Source organism: Ammospiza nelsoni, chromosome 12 (assembly GCF_027579445.1).
Source record: "Ammospiza nelsoni isolate bAmmNel1 chromosome 12, bAmmNel1.pri, whole genome shotgun sequence".
NCBI classification, from domain to species: Eukaryota; Metazoa; Chordata; class Aves; order Passeriformes; family Passerellidae; genus Ammospiza; species Ammospiza nelsoni.
This window is the reverse complement of record NC_080644.1, coordinates 506290-533837: the sequence shown is the minus strand read 5'-3', so window position 1 is coordinate 533837 and position 27548 is coordinate 506290. Positions and strand designations below refer to the sequence as shown.

The 27548-nt window shown below is 45.5% G+C and overlaps 1 protein-coding gene across 5 annotated transcripts; it reads right to left on the bottom strand.

Annotated features, from left to right (window-relative positions):
- Positions 1 to 929: 929 nt before the first annotated feature.
- STAU1 (staufen double-stranded RNA binding protein 1) lies at positions 930 to 26281 on the bottom strand. 5 transcript variants are annotated; one of them, XM_059480668.1, is made up of 15 exons: positions 26164 to 26281; positions 19523 to 19799; positions 18612 to 18736; positions 17738 to 17894; positions 16709 to 16847; positions 15857 to 16022; positions 10996 to 11094; positions 9434 to 9664; positions 8738 to 8881; positions 7394 to 7540; positions 6515 to 6587; positions 4807 to 5126; positions 3955 to 4077; positions 2543 to 2628; positions 930 to 1914 (listed from the first exon to the last, which is right to left on the bottom strand). In XM_059480668.1, the coding sequence occupies exons 2-15, from the start codon at positions 19713 to 19715 to the stop codon at positions 1827 to 1829; spliced, it is 2091 nt and encodes a 696-aa protein (XP_059336651.1). In that variant the 5' UTR covers positions 19716 to 19799; positions 26164 to 26281; the 3' UTR covers positions 930 to 1826. The 5 variants fall into 5 exon arrangements, with proteins under 5 accessions (XP_059336651.1, XP_059336653.1, XP_059336650.1 ...); XM_059480670.1 differs by lacking the exon at positions 26164 to 26281 and adding an exon at positions 20106 to 20327 and having other exon boundaries at positions 930 to 1900; XM_059480667.1 differs by lacking the exon at positions 26164 to 26281 and adding an exon at positions 20106 to 20324.
- Between the last annotated feature and the right edge of the window lie 1267 nt (positions 26282 to 27548).

Below are 27548 nucleotides of genomic sequence, written 5' to 3'. Positions count from 1 at the left end.
TAGGGAGAACCTAGGTCCACTGCTGTCAGTGCACTCCCTGCTTTCCAATAGGAATGGTTTAGTAAGGAGTTTCTGAGTTGGAAAAATTTGCAATACAAAGCCTCAGCCTAGCAAGTTTTTTTTAATTTTTAAATGTACAGCATTTTAGTTCTACAAATGTAAAAAAAAAAATTAAAACCAAAAAAACCTTTACAATGTTTGGGGGTTTTTAGCTTATAATGATCACACCCAACGTGATTCAATGCAATCTGGTCTTCAGTTCCTGTGGCCCGATTGCTTTGGATGATGCAAATAAAATGGCCAAGACATTTAGCTCTGAGACAGCACCTGCAGGAACTGCCTTCTGTGGCAGAAGTTCCCGTGGGTGCTGCACACAGATGTAGGAACTGCTCCTGCAGGTCCCAGGTAAGTAAACACTGACCGTAGCTCGCACTGGACAAGACGCAGACACGTGTCAGCCTGCGGGGCCGTGCTGGGGCCAGCGCTGCTGCAGGAGCCAAGCTCTGCTCTGCAGCTCTGCCTCCAGCAGCGCTGAGGCAACGCAAGGCTGTGGCTCAGCTTACAAGCAAACAAGGAAACACAGTTAAAGTCTCTACTTCGAGGAAGTCCCATCCGCTGGCTGTGCCAGGTTCCTCGTTTAAGCGAACTTTTAAGTTTCACTTTAAAGTCCAGTTTGAGCTCCCATTAATACAGCTGCACTAACACTGTGGCACAAATAACAAACTGTACCCACGTTACTTTGCATTCCCTTGCTCTGCCAGGTCTGCACACCCTGCACAGCACAGAACATAGAACATTCTCTATGCACTCAAGAACCACTGGAAGTTACTCCACAGCTCAACACACTGCCCAGACTAGAGCACAAGCATTACAAATCTATAAAAAAGCAGCCCCTGTGGTGGTGTACAGGAATAAACTAACCAAAAAAATTTAGTATTACCATTTATTGGTGACAAACACTACGTTTTACTTACATTCCATGGGGAGAAAAAATTCCAGCGTAAACAATGAACGGAAGCAGTACTGAACTCGCGCGGCTATCGTGCTGTACCTGGACCAATGCAAACCTCAGCGCGCACCGACCGTGCGCAAGAACACAACATCAAAAGCAACACAGTTATATATAAACATAGGTAATTTTTTTCAGCCCTACATGGAGATGTAATTAAACAGTATAAAGCACTCAAGGAAAATCAATCTGCAGTTTTATATGCACTACATTGAGATCATATCCTGTACTGTAGTGAGCTGTGAGCCACCAACGCACAATCCCTAAAACACAGCTCAGAGATCACTGAAAGTCACGTTGCATTCGAGTTCCCCTACCCCACACTCAAGAAAACTAGAAATTAACCAAAAATGATCAAACCAAGTTTAAAATTCCTAAAGTGTTTAAATTCATTCAACCATTAGATAATTAGGGTTGGTTTGCAAAAATATGGGGCTTTTTAAAATGGTGGGACACAGCCTGTTTCCAGTGAAACGCTGCTATTCCAATAAAACCAAAATAACCACATACATGGATATGATCTTCCCAAGTTAGTTCACAGGTAACATGTCAGTCTCAGAAGACAAAGTTTCTAAACTGTGCTATGGTTCTAGATACAATTAAGAAACTTTTAAATGAAAAATGTATAGTGTCATTTCAATCAAAACAACATAATGAAACTAAAAATGTATCACTGTTTGAAGAAAAAGCAACAGTTATGATTTAGACACTACAGTAGGTTGTAGAGACTGTAGCACTCCAACAGTTAGGTTACATTAAGAGGAAGCATTTGATTTTCTCTGGTGCTTTCAGGTTTGGGTTCAGTCAAGAGCCTGTTTCAGGCAGTGCTGTCCAGTGTTTGTCCCAAAGGGTTTGCGCTCGCCGGTTTGAGGAGAGGGTCACTTTCCATTTCTTGTTTCACACATCTAAAATGAGAAAACACCTGTTACTTAGGAGACAAAACTATTTCCACAAATAAGATACTTTAAATTGGATACAAATAATTTGATGTGCATTTAACAATTTGTTACCATATAACTGCCCTGATTTTCAATCAATTAGCACTTTGTTAATCTCACCACTGTTAATTTGAGAGCTTATTATCTGAATGAGATGCTCAACTTTCTCTCCTCCCAAACCCAGCCAAGAGAATAGTTTGCACTTCTCCATGCTTCTGCTGAAAATGAGCTTTGACCCCTGTATATCCCTTTAGCTGTGACACACAAGATTGCAGGAGAGAGAGAGGAGCACTTGGAACCCCAAGCCACTGCAGAGGCACACTCCTTACAGAGAAAAGGGAAGGGGCAGCTGAGCTGCTGGGGTCACACCACAGCCAGCACACGTCACCCACTCACTCCTGCTCAGTGCTTTGCCTTTGACATGTTAAAGTGACAGGATTGACCATCCAACCCTCCCTCTGGTCCTGCTGGAAGGCAAACAGCCCTTGGCATTTCAACCTTTCTGGCAAATCAAACCCCTCACATGTTATTTGTCTAAAAACTCTCATAGGGTTAATTTGCATCAGTGCAAGGGACGTGGATGGGAACCACTCACACAGACATTGGTCCATTTCCCGTCCTTGGCATCTCTGTGGTTTGTTGGTCCAACTCAGACAGCAACTTTAAAATATTCAATGCAGCCTAAAAAGAAGAAAGAGCACTCAGCAATTTAGCCTCCAGATAGTTCAGTAACTTAGTGAAAGCACTCACTTAAACCCAAAAAAATGTTCTTATTTTGGCGATATTTTTAAAGAATTTTTTTAAGTTCCATAGTTATGGTGGAAAATGCAAAGGTGTAGAATTTCATCGTGCTTCATGAAACAATTGGATGATGCTGTGACTGGGGATTCCCACTGCACTTGTTTCAGCGCTGGGGGAAAACTAACACACCAGGACTAGAAACAGCAAGAAAAGAGACAATAAATTAGTAACAGCTCCAACTGTGCAGAGCTTAAGACAAAAGGACAGAAAAATACACAGAATCAGCGTCCTTTTCCAGAAAAGAAAACAAGTTACACAAGAATCAAAACTACAAAACAGGAGGGGCCCACGTGACTGCTTAGCAGGGCCAGTGTGCCACGGCTAAAGGTCAGACACCTCCCCTGAGAACTGACTTCTTTTTCCCCACTTCATTCAGAGCAATTTCAGGTGCAGCTTTCCAGCATACCCCTGACTCTGGCACGTGCCTTAGTGACAGCTGAACCCTGAACTGAGGAGGAGGCTCACAGTGTCCATTAGTAAAGTAGTGCAACAGTTTTTAGTATAAAAATCAGCAGAATCAGGTTTTCCTAAGGGTATTCAAATAGTGCAAATGACTCCTTCAGGCTGCCACACTCAGATCACCTCTGGAGACCAAAAGAACAATTCCTCTGAATGGGAGCAGACTGAGAACATCCTATCAGCTTCACCTAAAGTCTTTTAGAGCCAAAGTCCCCTGCAGGTTTCACTTTAGCAGGCTCATTCTTCCACAAAGAAATATTTCAGGCACTGGTAAAAAAAAAATCTTTTTTTATAAAGGGAGATGAACAGATTTAGAGTGTCTTTTACTATCCAATGCTGAACTGCATTTCTTCCATAGGGGATTCCACTTCCACTGCAAGTCTGGGAACCTGAGCCCAAGTATCACAATTCCCAATGAAACATCAGCCCATTCTGATATAATAAGGAAATAAGCTGTTAGGTTTATACATTCCTTTCTGTGCATTTACTGTCATGGGCTCGTGCAAATACTATCAAGACAAAGCAAATGTGCTTTTTGTACACCAAAACTGTGATCAAATGTTTAGCATATTAAGCATTATTTAGATTACATTATGTTATTATTAATCATTATTTCTGCAACCTGTGAAATATTAGACAAAAATTAGCCAGGGAATCGTAGAACATTTAATTGCTCCCATCAGTAATATAAAACCTTGGTTTCCCCTCAGGGAAGGCCCAAGAGCAGCATTTCAGCAATGTTCATACCATGTCATGGCAGGACTCCACATCCTTTCCAATCCCATGACTGATCAGCGGTGGCTGAGAAGAACAGTTTATAAGAGATACAAACTCATTCTTGTTATTTTTTGGAAAGTCCTTATATTCAACCTGAAGAAAAGAGAAGGATTTACTTCTTTTCAGTTAACCAAGTACTGGAAGTATATCACAACTACAGATTATTTGCAAATATATGACACTGAGCCTTTCTTCTCATCGTTCTCCCAGTCAGTAGAGCCCCTCCATTTGAAGTTTAACCTCACTTACAATGTTTCTTAGTACTCAAAAGAGCTTGGCAAGGCTCCTGAATGCAAGTGGCTACTTAATAATGATTGTTACTGGACCCTTTATTCCGATCACTGCTAAATGCATTTCAAATTTCTGTATTGTTTTTTGATCCACTGAGCTCATCTGTCATATGAATACAGGAACTTAATGCAATTCCCATTAAAGGGAGCAAATGTGAGAAAATGCAGAGCTTACAGCAAATGTTCATGTATGACAGATTAGTGAAAAAATCTGATTTCACATCAGCCAAGATCAAATCCACAATGTCTTCCTATATTGGGACAATTTTCAGAAAATGCTGCTTTATTTTAATGCTGCCTTTTTTTTTTGTTCTTCCAAGACCTCAGAGTAGCAGTGAATTGGGGCTGAGAATGGTACAGAAATGCACACTTGAAAATTAAATTTAAAAAGATTTAAAATTTGGCACGTGTCATAGGTAAAGCGAAATGGTGACATGCATTTCAGCAGGCTCAGAACTCATCTCTCACCAACAGAACTGAAAAGCTTTTGAACAATAGCTTTGGAAGAAGTGCCGTGAAGTTGAACGCCTACCTGGATTCCTTGGACGTTGGAAAGATAGTCCAGCTGCTCGGAGGGCCTGGTCAGCGGCCCGTGGGGGAAGTGTCCCGAGGAGCTGCTGCTCTTCAGGATGGTCTCGGCAGTGGGAGAGGTGCCCCCGTAGAGCAGCTCCCGGGCGATCATGGCCGTCACCGTGGCCTTGGCGGGGTTGGGAGCTGCCCGACTGAACTCTTTGGTGTGGTGTCCTTGGTTGGCTCCCACAGCCTGTGCAACCTCAGGGACCATGGGAAGAATGCCAGCAGGAAGCTGCTGATGGCTGAGATAAGGCATCCTGAACTCATCTTCTTTATTACCTGGGAGGAGAGAGGTGCACACTGAAGAGCTGCTGTTTGAGAGTCCCTCCTGCAGGCACACGCGGGCACCAAAAGTCACTTTGGAAAAAAATAATTCCTTTCAAATTACTTTTGACATACTAACAAACTTGGAAGGCTCAATCGGCCTTTGGAGGGTCAGAGCTTCAGCACCATCAAGACAGAGTTTTCTTACTGAATTACTGACTCAGTGCAACGGCTGCTTCTGCCAAAGGGAGCACCTTTACCTCCAGGAGGAGCTTCTCCAGATCAGTCAAGCTCACAGACACCTCAGCTGCAACCCTATTCTAAATATATCCTTTGCTTTCAGAATTTTCTATTCCATTATTTAAGCTGTAGGAGCAAATAATGAAAGCACAGAATGGCCAGAGCCACCATTAAGGATGTAAAGAGAGTGACAGTCCACAAAGTTTAAACTGTATATGGTGAGAACAAGCAGGTAGGAAAGGTAAAATGGAATGTTAGCACAAAGAGGCAAGACTATTTACAGCAAATGTCCAGCCACAGTCAATTGACAGCAATTTGCTGACATTATGGTATAAGTTAAAGAGGGATAAGAACAGCTTTTTAAGGGGAACTCACACAGAGTTATGGCTGAAACTTGCACAGGCGTGCTCAAGAAAGGTGGGGAAGATAGTGCCACCAAAATAAACCAAAGGAGTCATTTTTATGGCAGAACAGATTAATGAAGTTCTGCAGGACTGAGCTGTTTCAAGTCTAAGGATGAAAGCCAAAATTTGTAAATGGAAGAAAACAGGAATAGCAAAATCTGAATAGGAAGTTCAGAAGTTTACCTAAAATCTTCTGGATGCAGTGAAACAGTACCAAAGTCCATGTCAATTCCAACTTACTATAATTTAAATAGCAAAGTCATATGTAAACATGTAAGGTACCTGAAATATGCTCTCCAGCACAGCAATCTGTGGTGATAGACAAACTTTCCATAATGATTGCTCCCACCAGATGACATTCCAGAAAGCAATGTCTGTGTACAGGGAGGCCAGGTTTGAGGTGTTTTGATTCCAGCCTGCCACCCTGGGTGTGACCATCACAACTATTCACTGCCTGAAACAAGGGCAGGCACAGCTCCTGCTCTCAGCCATCAGAGACCAGGCACAGACTGAGGTGGTTCCTTCCCTCTCCAACTCTGCCCGAGGCTGACCAGTCAGTACTGGCACCCTTTCTCATCTTCACGCCAGGACAGGGGCCTTGGGAGGAATAACCAAACCTTTCCAAGGACTCCACTTGGTTTGCAAGGCAGCAGCTGCACTGCTCTGCTCGTCCCAGAGTGCTAGATGGCACTGCTGAAGGGACTGGCAGCAGACCTGACACCCCCGGCTGGGCCCTGCTGCTTTCACCAGGTTACTCACTAGCTGAAGTCTCTTCAGAGCCCGGCTCAAAGAAGGTTACTTTTCTTCCATCACCTGGTTTCTTCACTGGGGTCTTAAAAATAAAAGGAAAAGAACTCAAACACACAATATCCCTTTTAAACTTTTTTTCCCAAAATTCTAAAGTTTCCAAGATGCAGGTGATCTGACCAGCCAAAATTTTACTGAAAAACTTATTATTCTAAAACATCAATAACTACATTGCTATCAAAAAAGGTAAGTTCAGTGATTCTTATTCACTGAAGGCCTAAAACTACCACATCTCAGAGAAGTGGTAGTTTAGGAACACAGCTACTCAGAACCAGATACCAGAATAAAGCCAGTTTAACTGCCATTAGTCACAGGTACTGCTGAGGGGAGCACACCAGACACCAATGAGCACATGCATGAAAAGGAGAAAAGCAACCCTGGATTTGCTGTTTGAGCTCCCTGGTAGCATCTGCTGAATCACCAGCAGAACACAGAAGGCTCCTTCCCTCAGAGAGACCTGGAACAAACTTTTCACTGCAACTGTGACAAGGCTGTGTAAAACCATTGCTGGCAGAGGACTGTAACCTACAGGTCTGCAAGCTTCTAAGACCAACACATCAATTATCACAGGTTCTGAGACATTTCATAAACCATGAATACATTAATTTATCCGTCTGATGAGACTCTCATTTACCTGAAAACCCAAATGCTTAATGTATCCAAAACACTGGATATTTAATATTTCTTCAGGGAGCAGTGCCCTCAATACAATTGTTTTCGAGTAGGGCAGAGAGAATGAACTACCTATCCTGTTACTGCCTTGCAAAGCTGCTTCTGTTCAGCTCAGGCTTTGCTGCAGCATTAACAAGCTGCTGCTTCCTCAAGACTCACCTTCTCTTCTGTCTTTAATGCTGGTTTTGGAGGCTGAGGTTGAGGGACTTTGAAACCTAAAATTTCCAACATATTTTCCGCTGCATTGCGTTTAGCAACCTTTTTGTTCGTGCCCATTCCTTCAGCTGTGTGCACACCAACTTTCACCTGGACAGAAGAGGAAGAAAATTCAATTCTTAAGCAGTAGTATTGAGATTCCCTTATTAGTGATCTGTGTCTCCAGCATGCCATGAGTCACAAAATAGTTCAAGTGATCATTGTTCTGAGCAAGCTGTCATTTATTATCAATAATCATTGGCCTTCAAGCACAAAAAACCCAAACAAAAGTCACACAAAGAATTGTATTTCATCATCTTACCTTGGGAACCCAAGTTAGTGTTAATAAATACTACATTACAAAATACAAGCAGCTTAGTACCTCTAAGCAGAGTATCAATACTCCTGTTAATTAAAACATTAGGCAGTTACAACATAGACTACTGGTGCCCTGTGCAATTTTTTTTTTAAATTTTCTTGAACCTTTATCTTCTGTGAATGTAGCCCATTAGATATTTTGTTAAATCGTGTCATGGAAATCTGTTAAGCCTGTATATCATCCTGACAACCTGACTCCTGTAAGAAAAAAAAATGAGGTGCCAGCCACACCTCCAGCTGTGTGCCACTGTCACAGGGCCACAGCCACACCTCCAGCTGTGTGCCAGGGCCACAGCCACACCTCCAGCTGTATGCCAGGGTCACAGGGCCACAGCCACACCTCCAGCTGTGTGCCAGGGTCACAGCCACACCTCCAGCTGTGTGCCATGGTCACAGGGTCACAGCCACACCTCCAGCTGTGTGCCATGGTCACAGGGCCACAGCCACACCTCCAGCTGTGTGCCATGGTCACAGGGTCACAGCCACACCTCCAGCTGTGTGCCATGGTCACAGGGCCACAGCCACACCTCCAGCTGTGTGCCAGGGTCACAGCCTCATCTCCAGCTGTGTGCCAGGGTCACAGGGCCACAGCCACACCTCCAGCTGTGTGCCATGGTCACAGGGCCACAGCCACACCTCCAGCTGTGTGCCATGGTCACAGGGCCACAGCCACACCTCCAGCTGTGTGCCAGGGCCACAGCCACACCTCCACTGTGTGCCATGGTCACAGCCACACCTCCACTGTGTGCCAGGGTCACAGCCACACCTCCAGCTGTATGCCAGGGTCACAGCCACACCTCCAGCTGTGTGCCACTGTCACAGGGCCACAGCCACACCTCCAGCTGTGTGCCAGGGTCACAGCCACACCTCCACTGTGTGCCAGGGTCACAGGGTCACAGCCACACCTCCACTGTGTGCCATCACACCCACCTGCATGACGAACTCCCTGCGCCTGGGCAGCCCACGTTCTGTGATGAGCATGTACTCGGGCTCCTTCTCCTTCTTGGCCTGCTGTATCTGGGCAAGTCTGCTAATGGGATTCATTCCTTGACCGTATTCTGGACTTGTTTGCAGCTATGTAGAACAGTGTTTAGGAAATAAGCCAAACTTTATGAATATTCGGTTTAATAGACAGAATGCAGCATGCCTCTGAATTAACTCATCTCTAGATTTTAAAAATACTGAAATAAAAGTTGCTTAATGAAACACTGTCACAGCCAAAGAGAAATACTGAATTTATATGGCTCCACTGTCACACTTGACCACATGTAACCTACCCTGCTAATAGCTTTACAAATTCTAATCCTGCTATATTAGGAGGGACAAGCTTGCAGGAGAATTTCTACAAGCAAAACCTGAAGCTGTAAAGTCTGAGGCTTGAAAGTCAGAGCTTGATTTTTATGTGCTGCTCTTTCCTTTATAAGGTTTCTCTTTCATCCTGAATTTACTGATAACTGCTACAAAAGTGGTGTCAGAACCCCATTAAAGTGGGAGCAAAGTACCAGCTCATTTGTTGCACCAGAGGGCTGGTAAAGGCTGAGCAGCTGAAGAGTGTTTAAAACCGACTCAGAAAAGCCTCTCTGATTATTATTTGCACAGTAAAATTTCCAATCTTTTCCCCCTTACCTTCACTATTGATTTTGTTTTCTTTTTGATTCGTGGCTTCATTTTCTCAACTGTAGGAAGGGGTGGCAATTTTTTCAGTTCTTCTAGGACTGCTATTGCAGCATTCTTCTTTGAGATCTTCTTGCTCTTTCCTTCACCTTCACCCATAAATTCTCCAACTGATACCTTGGTTACAAAACTCTTCATATGGGGAGGACCACTTTCCTTGGTCACCTGTTTCAGAGGGAAAAACTGAGTGAAAGCGTGATAAACACTTATTAAAAATGGCAGGGCACATTGTTTATAGCAAACTTCTCTCAAGAACTAAGGATAAAGAGATTTTAGATTCTCATACAATCCAAAAAGTAAAACATATTCTAATAACATATTCCCACCCAATTAAGCATATATTTTTAAAAGATCAGATGCAGCAAGCAGTAAACAGTATTTACACAAGTCATTAACCCATCCTATTTAATTTACTCATTTACTGTTTCAGTATAAAAACAGGACTGTTCTATTTCACCAGTGTGTACTTCCCCACAGTTAACAGCACCTCATTAAATATATCATGGTACAGCAATAAAACATTACGGAGAAAGCAACTCTTTAGGATCTAGCATTTTAGTCCAGAAATTCTGATTTCTGGACTCTGAAGTTCCGAAGAAACTAGAAGACATCTAAGAGACAGCTGCCCACTACAGATTTAGGCTTTTAACTCCATTCAAAACACATCATACTCCAAAATATCCATAAAGTCAAGAAGTAAGAATTAATTTTAAGAGCTTCCACCCACAATTGGCTTTGTGTGACAGTGTATTTTTACCAGTGATACTCAGGCTAATCTGCAATAATTGAAAGTTTCATGTAAAATTTCATAGAACAGTTTCAGAAGCAATTTAGTTACACACAATGGCATTTTCTTACTATAATAATTGAGATGGTTGGATTAAATGTTACTTTGCCAGCTCAGAAAAGCAGCATGATAAATTAATATTTTAATGAAACAGAGATGCTCCTGTGGAAGCTCCTAATTTAGGATAACTGAAATGATCAAGAGGGGCAAAGAGGCAGCAAGCAGCCAGGCCAAAGGGAAAGGAAAGTCAGGTGCACATGAGGTCACCTCATGGCAAGAAAAGAAACCTACTTGTGAGATTCTGCACTCATGGGTAGTCCAGATCAGTGCTTAATTAAGCAAATACTTCCATATGTGTCTTTCAGAGTGAGCTCTACTCACTTCCATGTTCTAATCATTAATTCAGGGTTGGGCTTTGGTTCTTCACTGTAATAAGCTTTTCTTAAAAAGCTTGGAAAAAAGATTGCACAGACAACCACAGTGTAGCTGTTCACTCCATGTGATCATTTCAGGGCATGAATTTATGAACAGGTGAATTTTTCCTTTTTCTTCCCTTTACCATATAAACTCCAAGACAATCAGGGTGACTATCAAAGGTTAAAGTGTATTCACAACTAACAAGACATGTAAAAAGTCAGTTGTTTGGGTTATCTAGGAGAGACTCAACTTAATGCATACTCTTAATAGTCTAATAAAAACAAATCTAGAGCTTGTAAAGTAAACATACCTCAAAATTCACAGGCAAGTTCCTTTTAAGTGCAATCTCAAAAACTTGGCTTATTTCAGATTTATTGAGATTTTCATCATCTGGTTCTTTTCCGTTAACCTAAAAGAAGCATACTCTATTTAAAATAAAGATCCTATTAAATTGAATTTTATCCATTCAACCACTTTACTGAACTCTCCAAATTTTAAATACTCTAACCTTTACTGTCATGTTACATGAATGTGAAGAAAAGCAGCCCACATACTACAGAACTGAATCTTAAAAAGCTCATTAAGGTGTATGTGTAAAAGCTTTCAAACCTTCATATTTTCATGTGCTCATTACAAGAAAGAACAAATGGAATAAGGGCCAATAGGTTTAAAAATGCGTTTATAGAAAACGAAATTGAAGTGTTAAACGCACTGATTTCCAAATGGAAGTACCTTTATGAAATACAATTTTCATATACTGATTGGACATTTGCACCAAAAGCACTAAGACAGGATCAGGTAAGAGAAAGGGAAGGAAAAATAAAGACTCTGAGAGTGGGACCAATGTGAATGAGGGATGGCTGACAAGCCCCTGGCACAGTCGTGTCTTTTCACATGCTCCCTTGTAAGTGCCTCATCTACAGCTTTGCTTTCTCGTGTCAAGAGCATCCTATCAGGAACTTGTCCTAAATGAAATGCTGACCATCTCTGAGAACTCAAACCTGCTGAGACAACACTGCCAGTGAAGCTTTCCTACAGGCATGTCTACATATCTCCAGGTAAAACTCTGACTGGGATTCCAAAAGTGTCTTCACTGATGCTGGCACCAACGTGAGCTAATGCATGTCAACAGCAACAGAGAAATTTTAGGTGTCCAGTAGTGATATTGGAAAGATTATGATAAAGATGAACAATATCACTGATTATATCATGCCACAATACTAGTTATGCAACCAGGTAATAAAAATGATTTAAGTATCTTATTGGAGCAGCATCAGGGGAGCTGAGCTAGAGAGCTTTAATAGATTAAAACCTGTTGGACGGCAGCAAGCATCCCCCATGTCTGCTACTAACAGGTTAGTTTAAAACACAAAGGATTTTTTTATCCCACCAGTTCAGACAGGCTTTTCTTATCTTAGATAAAAAATAGTTGACAAAATTAATCTCAAGTTTTCACTCCTCCCACCGTCCCATCAGACTTCGCGCTGTTCTCCTGGGCTGCCCCTGTCCACCAGGCTGGAGTGTGGGCCCAGCCCTGGCCCTGTGGTGCTGTGGCAGAGCAGGGCAGCTCCTGGCAGGGCTGTGCCAGAGCCCTGCTCTGCTCCACGCCGAGCAAACCCGGCCCAGCACAGCCCCCTGAGGTCTCCGGCATCGTCTGCCAGACCCGGCGCCAGGCTCCAAAGGAACAGCAGCATATTCCCAGGAGGAACACGTGAACTCCTAAGGCACAGCCAGAAATGGTCTGTCCCTGCCCTCACTCACCAGCACTGCCACAACAACTTTGATTACAAGCACTTTTCCTCTCCTTGTAATTTCAGACAGATTCTAGAGTTTCAAATTCCTACATTTTTCTTTGTGACGATGACTATGACTTCTCTTTATTGGATTAAATTTTCCCACTTAATATCCTCTCAAGAGAATATAAATAAATAGAATGGAATTATCTGCTCTATTGCAGTGTATGTGCATTCCAGATCTGTGTGCATAGTGCAAAATGAAGGTTCTTTTCCTCAATACCTTTATCTAAAAAGAGTGAATTATTAGCAAAATAACCCTTAACAGAATACAACTATTTTACTCTACTTGAGTTCTGGATCAGTTTACTTTATAAATCAAAAATAGTCATACACACGCTCTCTCTCCCTTTCCCTGCACACTTCAAGGCAGATGATGCATAAGTTTGCTTTTGAGGTATTTTGCCTGTTTGCATTGACTAAACTCTCCTCTTGGAGAGTTACGTGCCTCTAAATCTGAATGAGACCCCAAAGCACTTGCCATTCTTAGCTCTCATCATGTTGTTCAAGCAAATTCCACAAGTCCTGTACTCCATTACAAGGGACTTGCCCTCTTCCAGGAACTCCTTCCAGCTCCCTTCCCTTCCTCAGGGCTGCTTGTGAGCAAATGCTGAACTCCGAGGAGCTGCTGCCCAGCACGGCAGTGACTAACCACAGCCACCAGTCTGAGCCTGTCCTTCCACATTAAGGGTATAAAGAGCAGCTGATATTTACCAAGTGAGCTGGCAACAAACACAGAAGCAAATTTTGAGGCAAAATTAGAATTCCTGCCTAAGAATTGTGCTAGGAAGCCCAGCTCTCCGTGTTTCCTAAGCTTTAAGTCAATGTTTTATCATCTGTCTTTGAATGTGCCCAGTAACCCACCCTGCTCCTTCAGCAGCACATCCAACCCCAGCCACACTGAAGGTCCCTGTGAGCTCTCCCACCACAGCCCCCCCTCAATGCTCCAACACTCAGCACAGCTCTTAGGGAGGGCTTGGTCCAGCCAAGAGCCAATATCATTCCATGTTTTTTCATGCCACTTGCTCCTAGATTTGCACCTGAAAAGGTGTGGGAAATGGTCCTTCTTTCCCTTAAAGTCTAATCATTTTATTCAATGATTTCTTCTTAGAATCACAGAATCATTTAGCTTGGAAAAGATCTTTAAGATCACTGCGCCCAACTGTTATTATGCACCAAATATTTTCCAACTTAAAAAAAACAAGAGTAAAAGTCCATAAAAACAAAAACTTGTAAAAAATCCCGCCAAATAATAAGAACGTACAAAATTACTCCTCCTTAAAACACGTGAGTTCAAACATCAGAATATTTTTTACATAAGAACACACTCAAATGGGATACACCAAAATAACTACATTTAAAAAAAATTACTGGCAACATCAAATGACTGTTAGGAAGTATCAGGATTATGTCTGCTTCTGAAATCTTGATTTGCCTCTGTTGTATACAGGCATTTTTAACAGCACCTCTCATGACCTCACACTCTTGTATCCTTTCCGGCCCTTGCCTCACTGGATGCAGGAATGAACAGGATTCACTCAGCACCACAACCATCCTTATTCCACATTCCTCTTGGCTATGGTGAAATTCTGCTACAGAAACAATTCCCTCAGACACTCCTAAAACTATAACAGTTGAAAGCCACAAATATCAATGAATTTAAGTACCAAACTTTAAATGAAAACTTGATTATCCAAGTACTTGCTATAAACCAGCACACCATGTTCCAAGGCTCACTTCTCCTTTCTCTAAGCTGTATTTCCTACTGTTCCTTCTACAGACAAGTCAAATTTAAATTGAAAAATAAAATGACAAATGCAGTTTTCTCAAGGTCAAGACACCATTCAGGTCCTGTTTTATTAATAATCCTCCCTTCTTGCAGTCTCTTGCCTCATTTACTTCCTCTGCCTCTGGATTTACACCCCTCACACAGAATGAGACATCCTACAACAACTGCAGTTTGTTCTCAAGACCTCACACTATTCAACTCCACAATTCTAAATACTTTCATAAAGTGACCTGTACTGAAGCGTTCCTAGAAGAGTGAACAAAGAATAATTCAGTGACATGTGAGCCCTGCAGAGCTGGTCTCCCTGGGTCTGTGCTCCCTGAGGGGGAAAAGGGCCCACGAGAGCAGCTCATCTGTTACAAGGGTGAGCATAAAAAGGGGATGTTCTGCACCACTGTCACAGAACAATATTCCAGAATTTGGGGTTCCCAGAACTGAAGGGGAACATCCTCCTCTGCCTTGGCCTCTCCTGCATGATGACCAGCTGGCCCCTGCCCACACTGTGCCAGCCACCAGTTCAGATTTCAGGGCAGGGCTCAGCCCAAGTCCCAGCTCCTGTTCCCAGCATCATGCTCTTTTCCCTCCATCTTTCAGTCTGCAATCCTCCAGGAGAGCTTTCTCTTACCTGAAGCACCTCCATCAGTGCCTCCCAAGCCTCTGCCCTGAACTCTCAGGTCCAGTGCTTTTGCCCAATCGCCTGGGCAATGCTCACTCCCACACACACCAAGTTTTAACTCAATGTCCCTTGGATTCATGTTTCTTCAAGCCTCTTGCCCTGCCATTCCTGGTAGTTCTCAGTGATTCTTTTTCTCAGTCTGAGACCCCTTGTTACCTTCTCCTCCAATTCTTCATTTCCCTTCTTTCTCAGCACACAGCCAGACTCCATATCCAGCAAGCTCTCACACTCCCCAGACTGCAAGTTACAGTTCTGTCCTTGCCCAAAGCAGCCAACATACACGATGTGGTGCAGGCTCCCAGCCAGCCCAGCAGCAAAGCGACTCCTGTGCTCACCGTGAGACCTTCTGCCTAAAGCCACTCAACAAAAAAGCACGAAAAACACAATAATGGTATTGAATGGAAAGTGCTGGGCAGCCATAAATATATGAAGGGATAAAAAACTGACTTCTTATATTCCTATCAAAACGTGTGTTTGAGTCTACTATTTCTATGCATTTCCTGCTCTTCTAGAACTTCAGTGGTTCTTTCCAAAATCATGCAGGAATTTGTCATAGGAAGTAAATCCATGCCTGAGTTTTATGTTGCCCATTTATGCACTTCTTCAGAAGTTTGTGTATGATCTGTACCTGGTAAGATATTAATTCCTATCTATGCTTCCAGTGCCCATATCTGACAGAGGTCTACAGCATTGCTGTGGAAAAATATGACAGTGAAAAAATTAACATAACTTCATCTGGGAAAATGGTAGTTCCATAGAAATTTATGCTTTTACGTCAAAGTGTTTCTATTGACACAAGTAAGTCACCACTGCTACACAGAATTAGATTTCCCAACTGTCTCCTCAACAAGGAAAAAAATATCCCAGTTTATTCTAGCAATTTATGCTTACAACACTTAAGATTAATTCCCACCTCTGGTTTCTCAGGCAAGGGCTCATTCTGCAGAACTTTCAGAGCTTTAGCAGCTGCATCATGCTTAGCAGCTTGTCTTGTTCTTCCCTTCCCATGAAACTGCTGCCCTCCAATTGAAAGCTCCACTTGATAAAGTAAAGGCCCAACAGGAAATGGGTAAAAGTACCTGCAAAGAGAGCAGGGAATAAGCAAATGACTTGCCCTGCAAAGCAAACAGACACCTAAGTCAGATGTGGGTCAATCTCTTGGATATCAGTAACCACACCAGCACTGAAGCATTAGTTTTAAAAAACTAAATTTTGATTTAGAGTCTAAAAGAATTTAGTGAGCTACCTTTGAAATAAATATTGATATTCCTTGCTTTACAACAAGAACACATTTCTGACCAAGTGCTACACCAAGAGAACATGACCGCACTTCTACGGACTTCGCAATCTAGGAAGTTTTGAATTTTAAGTTCCTATGCCTACATAAAATTCTTTAAACTGCAACTTTAATTTAAATAGTTTCAGAAGAAGCAGCATCAATCTGTTTTCTTCACTTCTGCTTTTACACTGAAAGGAAACGCAAGAAATATTTACCTAATACTTAGCTATCTATATATTTAGCTATTTGCTCCATGAAGCTGGCTATACCTGAATACTCTCAAAAACACTTCAACTTTCAGTCCAGCTGCCTTGCCCCACCCCAAAGAAATAAAGCAGTGGAAATAAGGCAAGTTAGAGACAGCGGTGGGTGGAGCTCTCCCAAGCCCCTGCCTCGGGAGGGAGCGTCCCTGAAGGGGACACGGGCAGCTCCCAGAGGCAGAGCGGGGCAGGGGTGCTCGGGGGCTGCACCCGAGCCAACACCTACCGTGGGGGGTAGGTGCCACCTCGCATGGTGTAGCTGTAGGTGGATCTCATCCCCGTGTAAGGGTCGATGGGTTTGTACATGGGCTTCTTCCCCAGCTTCATGCAAAGGGCATTCAACTCCACTGTGGGGGTTACACTGTCTACAGAAAAAGGAATAGAAAGGGTTGTCCACCTGTCACAAGGAACTGAGACAACTTAAACTCTTATTGCTGGCTCACAGCAGGGAAAAATGAGCTCAACTTTTGCCACGTGCAGCATCTTAAATGACTGAATTCCAAACAGAACTGCTAATGAACAAAAAGAGAATAGGTCTATATGATGCACATGAAAGCAGCCTCGTAAAGTTGTGAGAAATCCTGTTACAAAAAAGGGAATTTGCTGGGAGCTTTTATTGGATGTGTTTTGGAGGGTTCTATCATTTAGCTTTTAATTTCTGAAGCTGCTAATTTACCTACGTTTACAGTGTATCTAACAAAGTGCAGAAGAAGAATTTTCTGCAGTGAAGAAATTTCTCCAAATACACTTTTAAGTTACCAGACATGCTACATCCCTTCTGTGTCTCCTGCTTACTGCAAATGATCAAACATTTCTCTGTCCTCAGTGACCTAGAGGGGTTTCTATGACTCTTCATTTTCAAATTGCAACTGGCTTTGTCAAAAGGCAGGTAAATTGCTACTGAGGGCTAAAACATTTCTCTCTGGTATTGTGGGCATGAAGAACTGACTCCTAGTCAATTCTGACTGGAGAAAGAACACTCAGTAAGTGTCATTTTTTCTACCACAAGTCTCACTGGCTCAGAAATCAGCTGTAATCCAGTACAAGAGGTCTGGTGTAAAGTAATTGCCAAAAGAAAATTACCTATGGAACAGATGCACAGACAAAATAAGTACTTGCTAGCTGACAATTGCCATTGTTAAACAGGCAGAATCAGTTTTAATTCATCTTTATACAACTTCAATACATACCAAAAGCAGAAAGGTGTATTCTTTCTATGTATGATTATTTTAAATCAGTTTGTTGTGGCATATACCTGGATTCTTGCCTTCACTACGAGATGGACGAGCCGTAGGTTTAGGGAATTTTGTCCCTTCCAAAGCTTTGGCAGCTGCTGCATGTTGCGCTTTTTTAATACTAGTTCCTTCAGCTTCCCAGTGCTGGTCCCCAAGAGTCAGCTGCACTGTAAACACCTCAAAACCACAAACAGGTATTTTGTAAAAGGCTTCTTCAGAATTTATGTAGTTTATCAGACTCTCTTATACAAAACAATGAGTCTTTCAGTGATGCACAAGTTGAGAATACAGTAATCCACAACTCCCATGTCATCCCCAGACTTCCATCACTTTGGACATCAACAGGATTTTCCTGATTACTGAACTAAGAATTTCACAACAATTGTAGCTGGCAAGTATCCTACATGAGATCTGACAGGATAAACACTCAAAGCAGTGTGGGGAGAGCTGCTGTGCCCATGTCACTGAACAGCAGACTGGAAACTCACCCTTCTCTGTACACATAACTCCATTGTGGCTTTAATCCTCTAAAAGGTTTATTTAAGACATTTTTCATCAGTTTGAAGAAAGTTAAGTTCACAATGTACCATAAAACCTTCTACATGCCCACAGATCAATGAAACACAATTGTACAGATGTTCTGAATGTTATTCCAATACTTTTTGTAAATGTCAACTCCTTCACACCTTGAAGCTCATGAAACATTTTTTGGACCTCAACTTTTTACCTCCCAGCCACCAGCTCCACACTTCCCTACCACTGATTCTGTTGGGGGCTTCCCTTTCTTCTCCATTGCTCTGGATCATCTTGCACCAAAATCCCACACATTGCCTTCCCACTCCTGAAGGTGAAGGAGAGGAGCAGCAGCAGTAAGAAACTGGTATGAACATTTACCTTAGAATGAGCTGGACCTTGCTCACTCAGAAGCTTATACTCGGGCTGAATCTTGTTGAAACGGGCTAATTCATTCACAAGACACATGGGGGTTTTCTCTTTGGGGTTTGCCATGTTTGAAGGAGCTGAAAGGTTACGTAAGATCTGATAAATGAACTGATAACTGTGAACTTTACTACAAATTTTAATTAAAAAAAGAAATCTCAGTGGCTTAGCATCTAGTTGTCTGCAATGCTGGAATAGACAGCTTTGCTCACTGGCCAAAACTGGTAACAATCTATTGAACTTTGGGTTTTCCTAGCAATGCTCACGCCTAAAAAGCACCATCATTAAATTCAGGTTCTAACGCAAGCCTGAAGCATGACGCTAGAAGACTCCTGCAAACAGCTCACATCTCATCTAGTATGTGTGAAGGAACAAATCTTCCAAGTCTTCCTCATTATCCCTTGCTTTGAATAATTTCAAAAACTCTGTTAATTTTATATCTCTTCTCCTATTTTTCCCCAATTAGCTATTTTTATTACCTTTTATTTGTTCTGCTGCATTTTGATGGCATAATATATTTATCATTAAACTGGTCATAAAATAACTAAAGATAACAGAATTAAAAAAACTATTTCAAACAACACTTTTTCATATTTAAAACACGCTACTGGTAGAAAAGACTGATAGTAATGTTTCAAAAATTTAATACAACTTAAATATTCTTCACTATTAAAAACATATCAATTAATTGCTGGAACTTTATGTAAAAGTATGCTCCTACCTATCTCCAACAGATTTCATTCCACAGGGAACTACTACAGTTGGATAAATATTACTTTAAATCACATGTAGGTGCAAGACATCAGGAACATATCATGCCAAACCATAAGCATTAAAAAGATATAGTTACTGACCCTCTATCTTACCTGCAGCTGCATTGGTGGATGTAACTGAAGCAGAGGGCAAAGCAGAGTTCTGGATAGGTCTGCCTGCATTTTCAGAGGGCAAAGAACTGGTAGTAGAAGGAATACTCAAAGGCTGTGAAAGAGATGGGTTTTTATTCAGTATTTGGCTCCCTGCAAGGGCAGCAGAAGGATTCTGAATCTGTACTTGAGACATGTTCACTTCCAACCAGAGCAGATTACTGTAGGCAAACAGCTTTGAACGCAGACAAACTCCAGTTTTGGAAGCCAAATTGCTGACCTAAAATGTAAAGATGAAAAATAGATTATACTAAATATTTAGCATTCTCTAACAACCTACTGAAATAATTCCTCCATCAGCGAAAAGGGAAAAAGTGTTCAACCAAGCAGTCATTGTTCCCACTTTGTCCAGTTAGTCACTCACACATCAGTTTGCACAGCACAGTTCCAGCCCTACGCCCCATCGTGTTTCACACTTCTTTCATTCACAGAAGAGTAGTACAGAAGCTTTGTTTATGCTTGTTCATTACTGTCCATCTCCTTTCCCCACAACTGAATCCCCTTAGGAGCAAATCCTGTTACTTACACCCAGAGCCACTGGTTATACGCCGAACAATGAGCAACTTCCACGGACAAGTTACATTTCGTGCATTCTACCACTTGAAGTTAAACTTCTTCACTTGGAGGGCAAGAAATAAATGCAGCCTTTATGAAAAAACTATCTAGAGAATACATCCTTTATTATTATATGATAGAGTTTCAGGATCATCAAGAATGCCAAGCTGCTGATGAGGGGGAAAGCTGGAGTCCAGCAGGAAATGCTGAAGTAGCTCTGGCTGGGAAAAGCAGGTGTGCAAGAGTTCACAAACTGTATCAGCTACATGTATCCTGAAGGTTACTTGGATTTAAGGCAGGGCATGTCTCAGCCACAGTTCAAGCACCAATTCAGATTCACTTGGCTCTGCAGCACTACAAGCAAGTGCAGGAAGTGCCCATGGGCACCTATGGCCATTCAAACCCCCCGGGAGCGCAGCGGTGCCCCAGCCCGTGTGCAGTGCTGTCACACATCTTCCCCGTGCTGACAAATTAGTATTACATTTCTCTACCACATGGACGCAAAATTGTCTTCATGTTCAGCCAGTGGAACCTAAATAGACACAAACAGGTCAGCTGTCCAGATCCACTTACAAGCCACGTATCAATTTATTTATTAAAAATACATTTTACAGCCAAGTAAATCCATTTTACACACCAAGGCATTCAAACATGCACACACACACATCAGTCACCTACAGATCTGATTAGGGCAGCAAACAAAGGTTTATTCTTTCCTAACTCATAGGTGAAAAGGAGAAATCAGCGCCCTAGCTACCACCAGAGGGCTATTAGCAGCAACACAACTCCACTAGTGCTCTTTGAGCTTCAAATTCTGAACCTGTGAATGGGTTTCCAAATGTGAGAGGAGCAACAATGAGTCAGAGGGAAGTTTTTAGTTAGTTATTGACAAAACAAGCCTAAAAGGAGAACCTAGATTAATACATTCATGGACAGAAAAATTTAATTATCTATTAAATAAGAGGTAAGAAAGTACTGGGAAACAACAGATACACCACCAAATCTACCATCTGGAGTATTTGTACTTTGGAAAAAAAATCATAAACATGTCAGACTTATCAAACTACCACCTGGATAACTTTGTTTTTACTAGAGAGCAAAAACAGTTCAGGTCTCATTAGTCCAGTAGAGACGTATGCAGATTATACTCATAACAAATCCTATATTTGCCTACTGAATTTGCAGCAGTTACACATGAGGTGCATTGTAACTGCGAGAGTGGCGTTAGAGAATCTCTCTAAAGGACATCTAAGAAACTGTAAGACAAGAAAAGTATTTAGAAAAAGACTCCAGGGTAATAACTTTACAATCACTATATTTCTTTCCCAAGAGCATCACTAGAATCACTGAAAATTTTCAGACATAACACAACAATAGTAATTGCCTGGCAAAGACTATACCAAAGTCTTGCAGACAAAGAAATGCACTGAAATCTTGCAATGAGAAAAGCAAACACTCACACTCCTTTCCTACTGAAATGCAATGTCTTTCTAAGGAACTGAAGTTACAGTTTTCAGCCGCCCAGCAAAAGTTATTTTGATGTCAGAAACATCAGTGTGTCTGAGATCATGCTGTAAAGGAAGCTTGATACTGTTTTCAGAAAGCTTGTACCAGCAGCGTGCTTTCAGAGCAAGGCCCGAGCTTTGCCAAGGCAGCCACGGCGCGGGGTCAGGGCCAGGTGAGCGCCCAGGACAGAGCAGAGCAGTGCCGAGGGCAGCAGGAGCAGTCACTTGCCAATTTTCCTTCTGTAGTGAGGTTTCCTTTCTGTAGTGAAGTTCTTCCTAAGAGCCCTAGAGATCAGCTCCCAAAATTAGACTTAGACCTTCATTCACAAAGCCAAACCAAAAGCAAGCCACAAACTGAGAAACTCTGGTAGCTACAAATCACAGAAAATGATAAAAATTCTACCTTTTGGCTACATTTCCCATCTAGTGATTTCACTCACAAATAGACTAAAACCATTTCAGAACAAAATTATCTCAGTGCCACATATGAAACCTGTCACTGCACGGACTGCTCTAAATGGAAATCAAAACCTATTTTATTCTGCTTACAAATATAGCACAAAGTGTTTAATCCTTCTTTTCCATGCCTAAGCCAACTGCGTGCAGATGCTAGCAACATCATTCCCAGCTACAAAATGGGGGAGAGCCCAATCTTGATCCGGGTGAGAAGAGGACAGAGCTCCTGAATTTACTTCAGACGGGCATTTCAAACTCTTAGGCCGACTCCCAGGACTGTGAGCAGTTCTGCTGCTGGGACCAAGGAGGATGCAGAGCCTGAACCAGGCTGGCAGCACACCTGGTGTTTACCAACAGCAGAGTGAAGAGGGAACACAAGAGGATTACACTCAGCTCAACTCCTCTTCTACAGGGTTTTCTGGAGGCTAAACTAAGTACCTGAAAAACAAGGAAATGCATCATGTTTGCAGGCAGGGTCAAGACCGAGTTGCATAAAGACAAGAGAATTTTTTCCCCCAGCCATTCCTGGTAACTCTGCCAAGAATGAAGCCCTCCACCTCAGCAGAACAAGCCCAAGGGGCTGTGCGGACACCACTGATGGGCACCAGCAGAGTGGAGAAGAGTTACAACCAACAGCACTTGCTAGCACAAGCTGACACCGCCAGGCTGCTTCGGCAAAAGCCCTCCCCATGCCGAGATGCAGCAGCAAGAACCGGCCCGAGCGAGGGCTGCACTAGTCCTGCTCTGCACTCACACACTGAGCCCTCAGCTGGAGCCCTGCACTCACTGGGGACCAGGCTCCAGGCAGAAGCAAAGGAGGAAAAGCCCAAAACAGTCCCTTCAGAGAAATATAACCTACGGGAAAACTGCTAAAGGACCTGAACTTGTGTGTTCTGGAGAGGAAAGGGCTGGCTGGGGGCTGAGAACCAGCAGCTCACCTGCTTGAAGGGATTCTGGAGTGGAAAAGAACAATGTGTTCTTTATGGCTAAAGTGACAGAACGAGAGGCAACGGGCTTAAAATGCATCAAGAAAACCATTGCTGGCAGCCGCCCTGAAGTGCTCTGCCCTGGCGGCACAGGTTCCCCCGCCGGGGCAAGGCGCAAGTCCCTGTGGCACCGTGGGGCCGTCACCCTGGCACAGCTGCCTCTGCAGGGGCTGCACTGCCAGCCCTGCCCACAGCCCTGTGCCCCCGGGCCGGCACGTTCCCGCCCTGACCCAGGGACACCAGGCTGGCAGCACAGCGGGCACGGCGGTGCTGCCCTCAGCGCTGGGAGCCCCCGCAAGCGCGGGCACAGCTCCCTGCCCGCCGGGAGCAGCGGGCACAGCTCCCTCCCGCCAGGAGCAGCGGGCACAGCTCCCTCCCGCCGGGAGCAGCGGGCACAGCTCCCTGCCCACCGGGAGCAGCGGGCACAGCTCCCTGCCCGCCGGGAGCAGCGGGCACAGCTCCCTCCCCGCCGGGAGCAGCGGGCACAGCTCCCTGCCCGCCGGGAGCAGCGGGCACAGCTCCCTCCCCGCCGGGAGCAGCGGGCACAGCTCCCTCCCGCCGGGAGCAGCACTCGGAGGTGCCCGCTCCTCGGCAGGGACAGCCCCGCGCGGCTGCAGCTCCCGACGCCCTCCCTGAGGCCCTGCTAGAACCAGTGTGCCCCATGCCCACCCTGGGGCACGCGCTGCCCCTCTGCTCCACCTGCACCTGAAGCAGCACAAATGCCGGATACAACCATCGACTACTTTGAGGCACAAAAAATAAATATCCACAAACTCTAGGAGATTTGTTGAGATACTGTTACCTAAAATACCTTTGAAAAACCCACGTTATGGGAGCTTTGTAACATACAGCATAAAATTCTCAAGCTGCTGCAACAGTGTTTTACATCATCTATTTACAACTGGAAAGTCTCACTATAAATTGATAAACAATGACTAAATTTTACAGAATTAAGGCTATCTGCACAAAATGTAAAATATTGGCTGAACAATGTTTTCTTCTTAGATAAATCTTCTGCAACAGTTCTGCAAGACAGGGTCCTTCCCAAAAGTAACACTGTAGAAAAAGATGCTGCCCTTTTTGGTAAGGGTACAAAAACTAAATGTTATGCAAAGTAGTCTGGGAGCCAAGATACAGATTATTGATAAGAGAAGAAAAGCTAAAACTTCAAAGTAACAGCTGAATGAAAAGAGGGACCTACCAAACATACACATAAACCAGACAGTTCCAAACAAAGGAAATTGATAAACCAGGAAGTGATATAATCAATAAACACCTAACTGATACTTCTAGCTCAATTGGTGTTGTGACAAAACAGTTGGCGGGTTTTGGCTTTCTCCCAGCAGTAGAACAGGTCACAGAACCCACAGACACTGCTGAGAGCCAGCGTGCCCGGAGCTCCTGCACTGCCCTGGGGCATCGGCAGCACCTCGAGTGAAATAACCAACTCTGGCAAGGAGCCTGGCCAAAGGAGCCAGGAAAAGGGCTTTTGGAATGTTCCTTTCTCTCCAAAATAAAGCTGCTGTTCTTCAGGAAGATCTGAAAGGCACAAAGCAATTTCCAGTTTTGCTCTGACTTTGTACAGTCATATCACCTCAAATTTATTTCAACCTATGAATAATTTTGCCACAAAACACATTTTGACTAACTTTACTGATAGTGCAAAAATGATTCATGATGTTATGAAAAACTCTGAACAGAGTGGCTGCTTAAAATAACTACATAAAATGGAATCGTTTCTTGCATGCATCCTTTTAGAACAGCTTGGAAATAAGTTTGTGATACAACTTCAGAAAATAGAAAACATAGTAAAAGATTCAGCCCCTGGGCTTTTTACATTCTCATCAAGATGTGACAGACCTTGAGTGAATCTCTGTAAGTCAGAACACACATTTGTTGCATGTATGAAATAATCAACAGATAAAGCAGAAATCACTTTATTACAATGCAGCCATAGCTTCATAATCAGAACTCAAATTTTCATGTCTACTAGTATTAAAAAAACAAACTCAAAACGTTGCCTCCACTTTGAGCAAGGGAACTGTGCAGTACAGTTGCACGTTCGAGTTAGAAGAAACTAGATTTTATAAATATACCATTCCAAAAGCAGACCACAGACTTCATTCATATATTTTAGTTCACTGATATATGTGTATATATATGCATATATATATACACACACACCTAGCCTTCATTGACATTCCAAAGGATGCTCCTCCTAGGTTTGCCCTAAACCTGCTGGAGAAGCAACAACAACAATACCGAGCAGATGAATGCATCATAAAAACGGCTCTGGCACTTGCAGGTCCAGCTTCCCGGACAGACACCCCAAGCGGCGCTGCCTGCAGCCAGCCGGCGGCAGGGGAAGCCTTACACGGGACTTGTTGCTTTACACCGCGGCAAAAACAGGGAGAGGCGATCCTGGAGCGCGCCGGCTGCGGGCCCCGGTGGGAGCGCGGGGAAAGCCGGGCTCGCCCGTTCAGCCGTGCCGGGAGGGGAGGGGCTGGCGCTGTCCCCGCGGCGCTCCGGGCCGGCTCGGCACTCCGGTTCTGCCGCCTCGGCCCGGGAGGATGCTGGGCTCTGGGCGCTCGGCGGGCACGGCAGCCGAACGGGCTCCGCTGCCGCGGCCCCTGCGCCGGGAGCCGCCGCTGCCGCCCCGGAGCCGCGCCGGGGACGGCGGGCAGGGGGCAGCGAGCAGCCCCCGCCCCCGGGCGCGCTGCCACGGCCGCGGGAGGCGCGGAGCGCCGCTGTCACGGCCCGCCCGGGGCGGCGGCAGCGCCGTCGGCCCCGACGCTTCCCCGCAGGTCGGGGCCGCGGGCGCCGGGCCCATCGCGGTCCGGTCCCCGCTCCCCGCCGGGGCGGTCTCCCGGCACCGCAGGAGCGGGCACGGCCCGGCCGTGCGCGGGACGAGCCCCGGGCCGGGAAGGGGCACAGGGCGAGCCCCGGACGCGCAGGGGGTTCCGGGCCGCCCCTTCCCCACGGCCCCGGCCCCGGCCTCGGCTCCGGCCCGGCGCGGGCCCGCCGGGCCCCGTCGCCCCCCGCCCTTGGCCCGGCCAGGCCCAGGCCGCCCGCGCCCCCTCACCTGCGCTGGGCTCGGCTCCGGGCCGGGGCGGGCGGGGGTCGCTCAGTCCATGGGCCGGGCGGGACCGGCGGGGCGGCACAGGGCAAACACCAAAGAGAATGAGCGGGGCGGCGCGGCCCGCCGGAACTGACGGCATCGCGCCGGGGGCCGGGCCTCCGCACAGCCAATCGGCAGGGAGCGGGCTCCCAGAGGCCCCGCCCCTCACCGCGCTCCTGGCCAATAGACGCGCCGCCTTGCCGGGAGCACCGCCCCCTCCGCGATGACTACGAGTCCCAGCGTGCTCCGCGCGAGCTGCAGAGCGAGAAACTACAACTCCCGGCGTGCCCTGCGCGGGGCCGGGGTCGAGCCGTGCCTCTGCGTCTGCCGTCACTTCCGGCCCCGCCCCGCCCGTCTGGGCCCCGTCCGTTCCGGCTCCGCCCGTCCCGGTGCCCGCACGGAGAGCGGCCGCGCTCCGTCCATCGCGCTGCTGTTCTCCTCGCTTCTCTGCCTTCCGGGAAAAGAAACGCGAGGCGAGCGCGCGCAGCCGCTGCCGCGGCGGTCACCCAGCGCGGCTAGCGCAGGAGGGAGCGCCGATGTCACCAACGCACCCACTGATGAGCATTTAACCAAAACCTCACATTTCAAACCACGGGTGAGGAAGACCCACAAGTAATCCCAAGTAGTCCCGGTAAAGCTGCCGGAGCCCGCGGACAGACGCGGCCGAGCAGGCTCCAACCCCGGGGGCACAGCTGCGCACAGCTGGCAGAGCGCACCTGCAGCACCCACAGCTGGCAGAGCACACCTGGGGGCACAGCTGCACACAGCTGGCAGAGCACACCTGGGGGCACAGCTGCGCACAGCTGGCAGAGCACACCTGCAGCACCCACAGCTGGCAGAGCACACCTGGGTGCACAGCTGCACACAGCTGGCAGAGCACACCTGGGGGCACAGCTGCACACAGCTGGCAGAGCACACCTGGGGGCACAGCTGCACACAGCTGGCAGAGCACACCTGGGTGCACAGCTGCGCACAGCTGGCAGAGCGCACCTGCAGCACCCACAGCTGGCAGAGCACACCTGGGTGCACAGCTGCACACAGCTGGCAGAGCACACCTGCAGCACCCACAGCTGGCAGAGCACACCCGGGACTGGAGCTGTGCCTCCCAAAGGCCGGCCTGGCAGCCGGGTGCCCGCTGAGAGCACCGGCTCAGGCACCACCGGCTCACTCCAGAGCCGCGAGCAGGAGCCCGATGCCCGCAGGCCTCATCAGAGCCCTGAGGAGAACACCCGACTCAGACCGACCCCCACGGTCACGGCTTCAGCTTCAACAGAGCAGGAACCCCCCCTGCAGCCTGATCCCTGCTCCCGGGGAAGACACCTGCCCTCAGTGCTTGGCACTGACAGGAC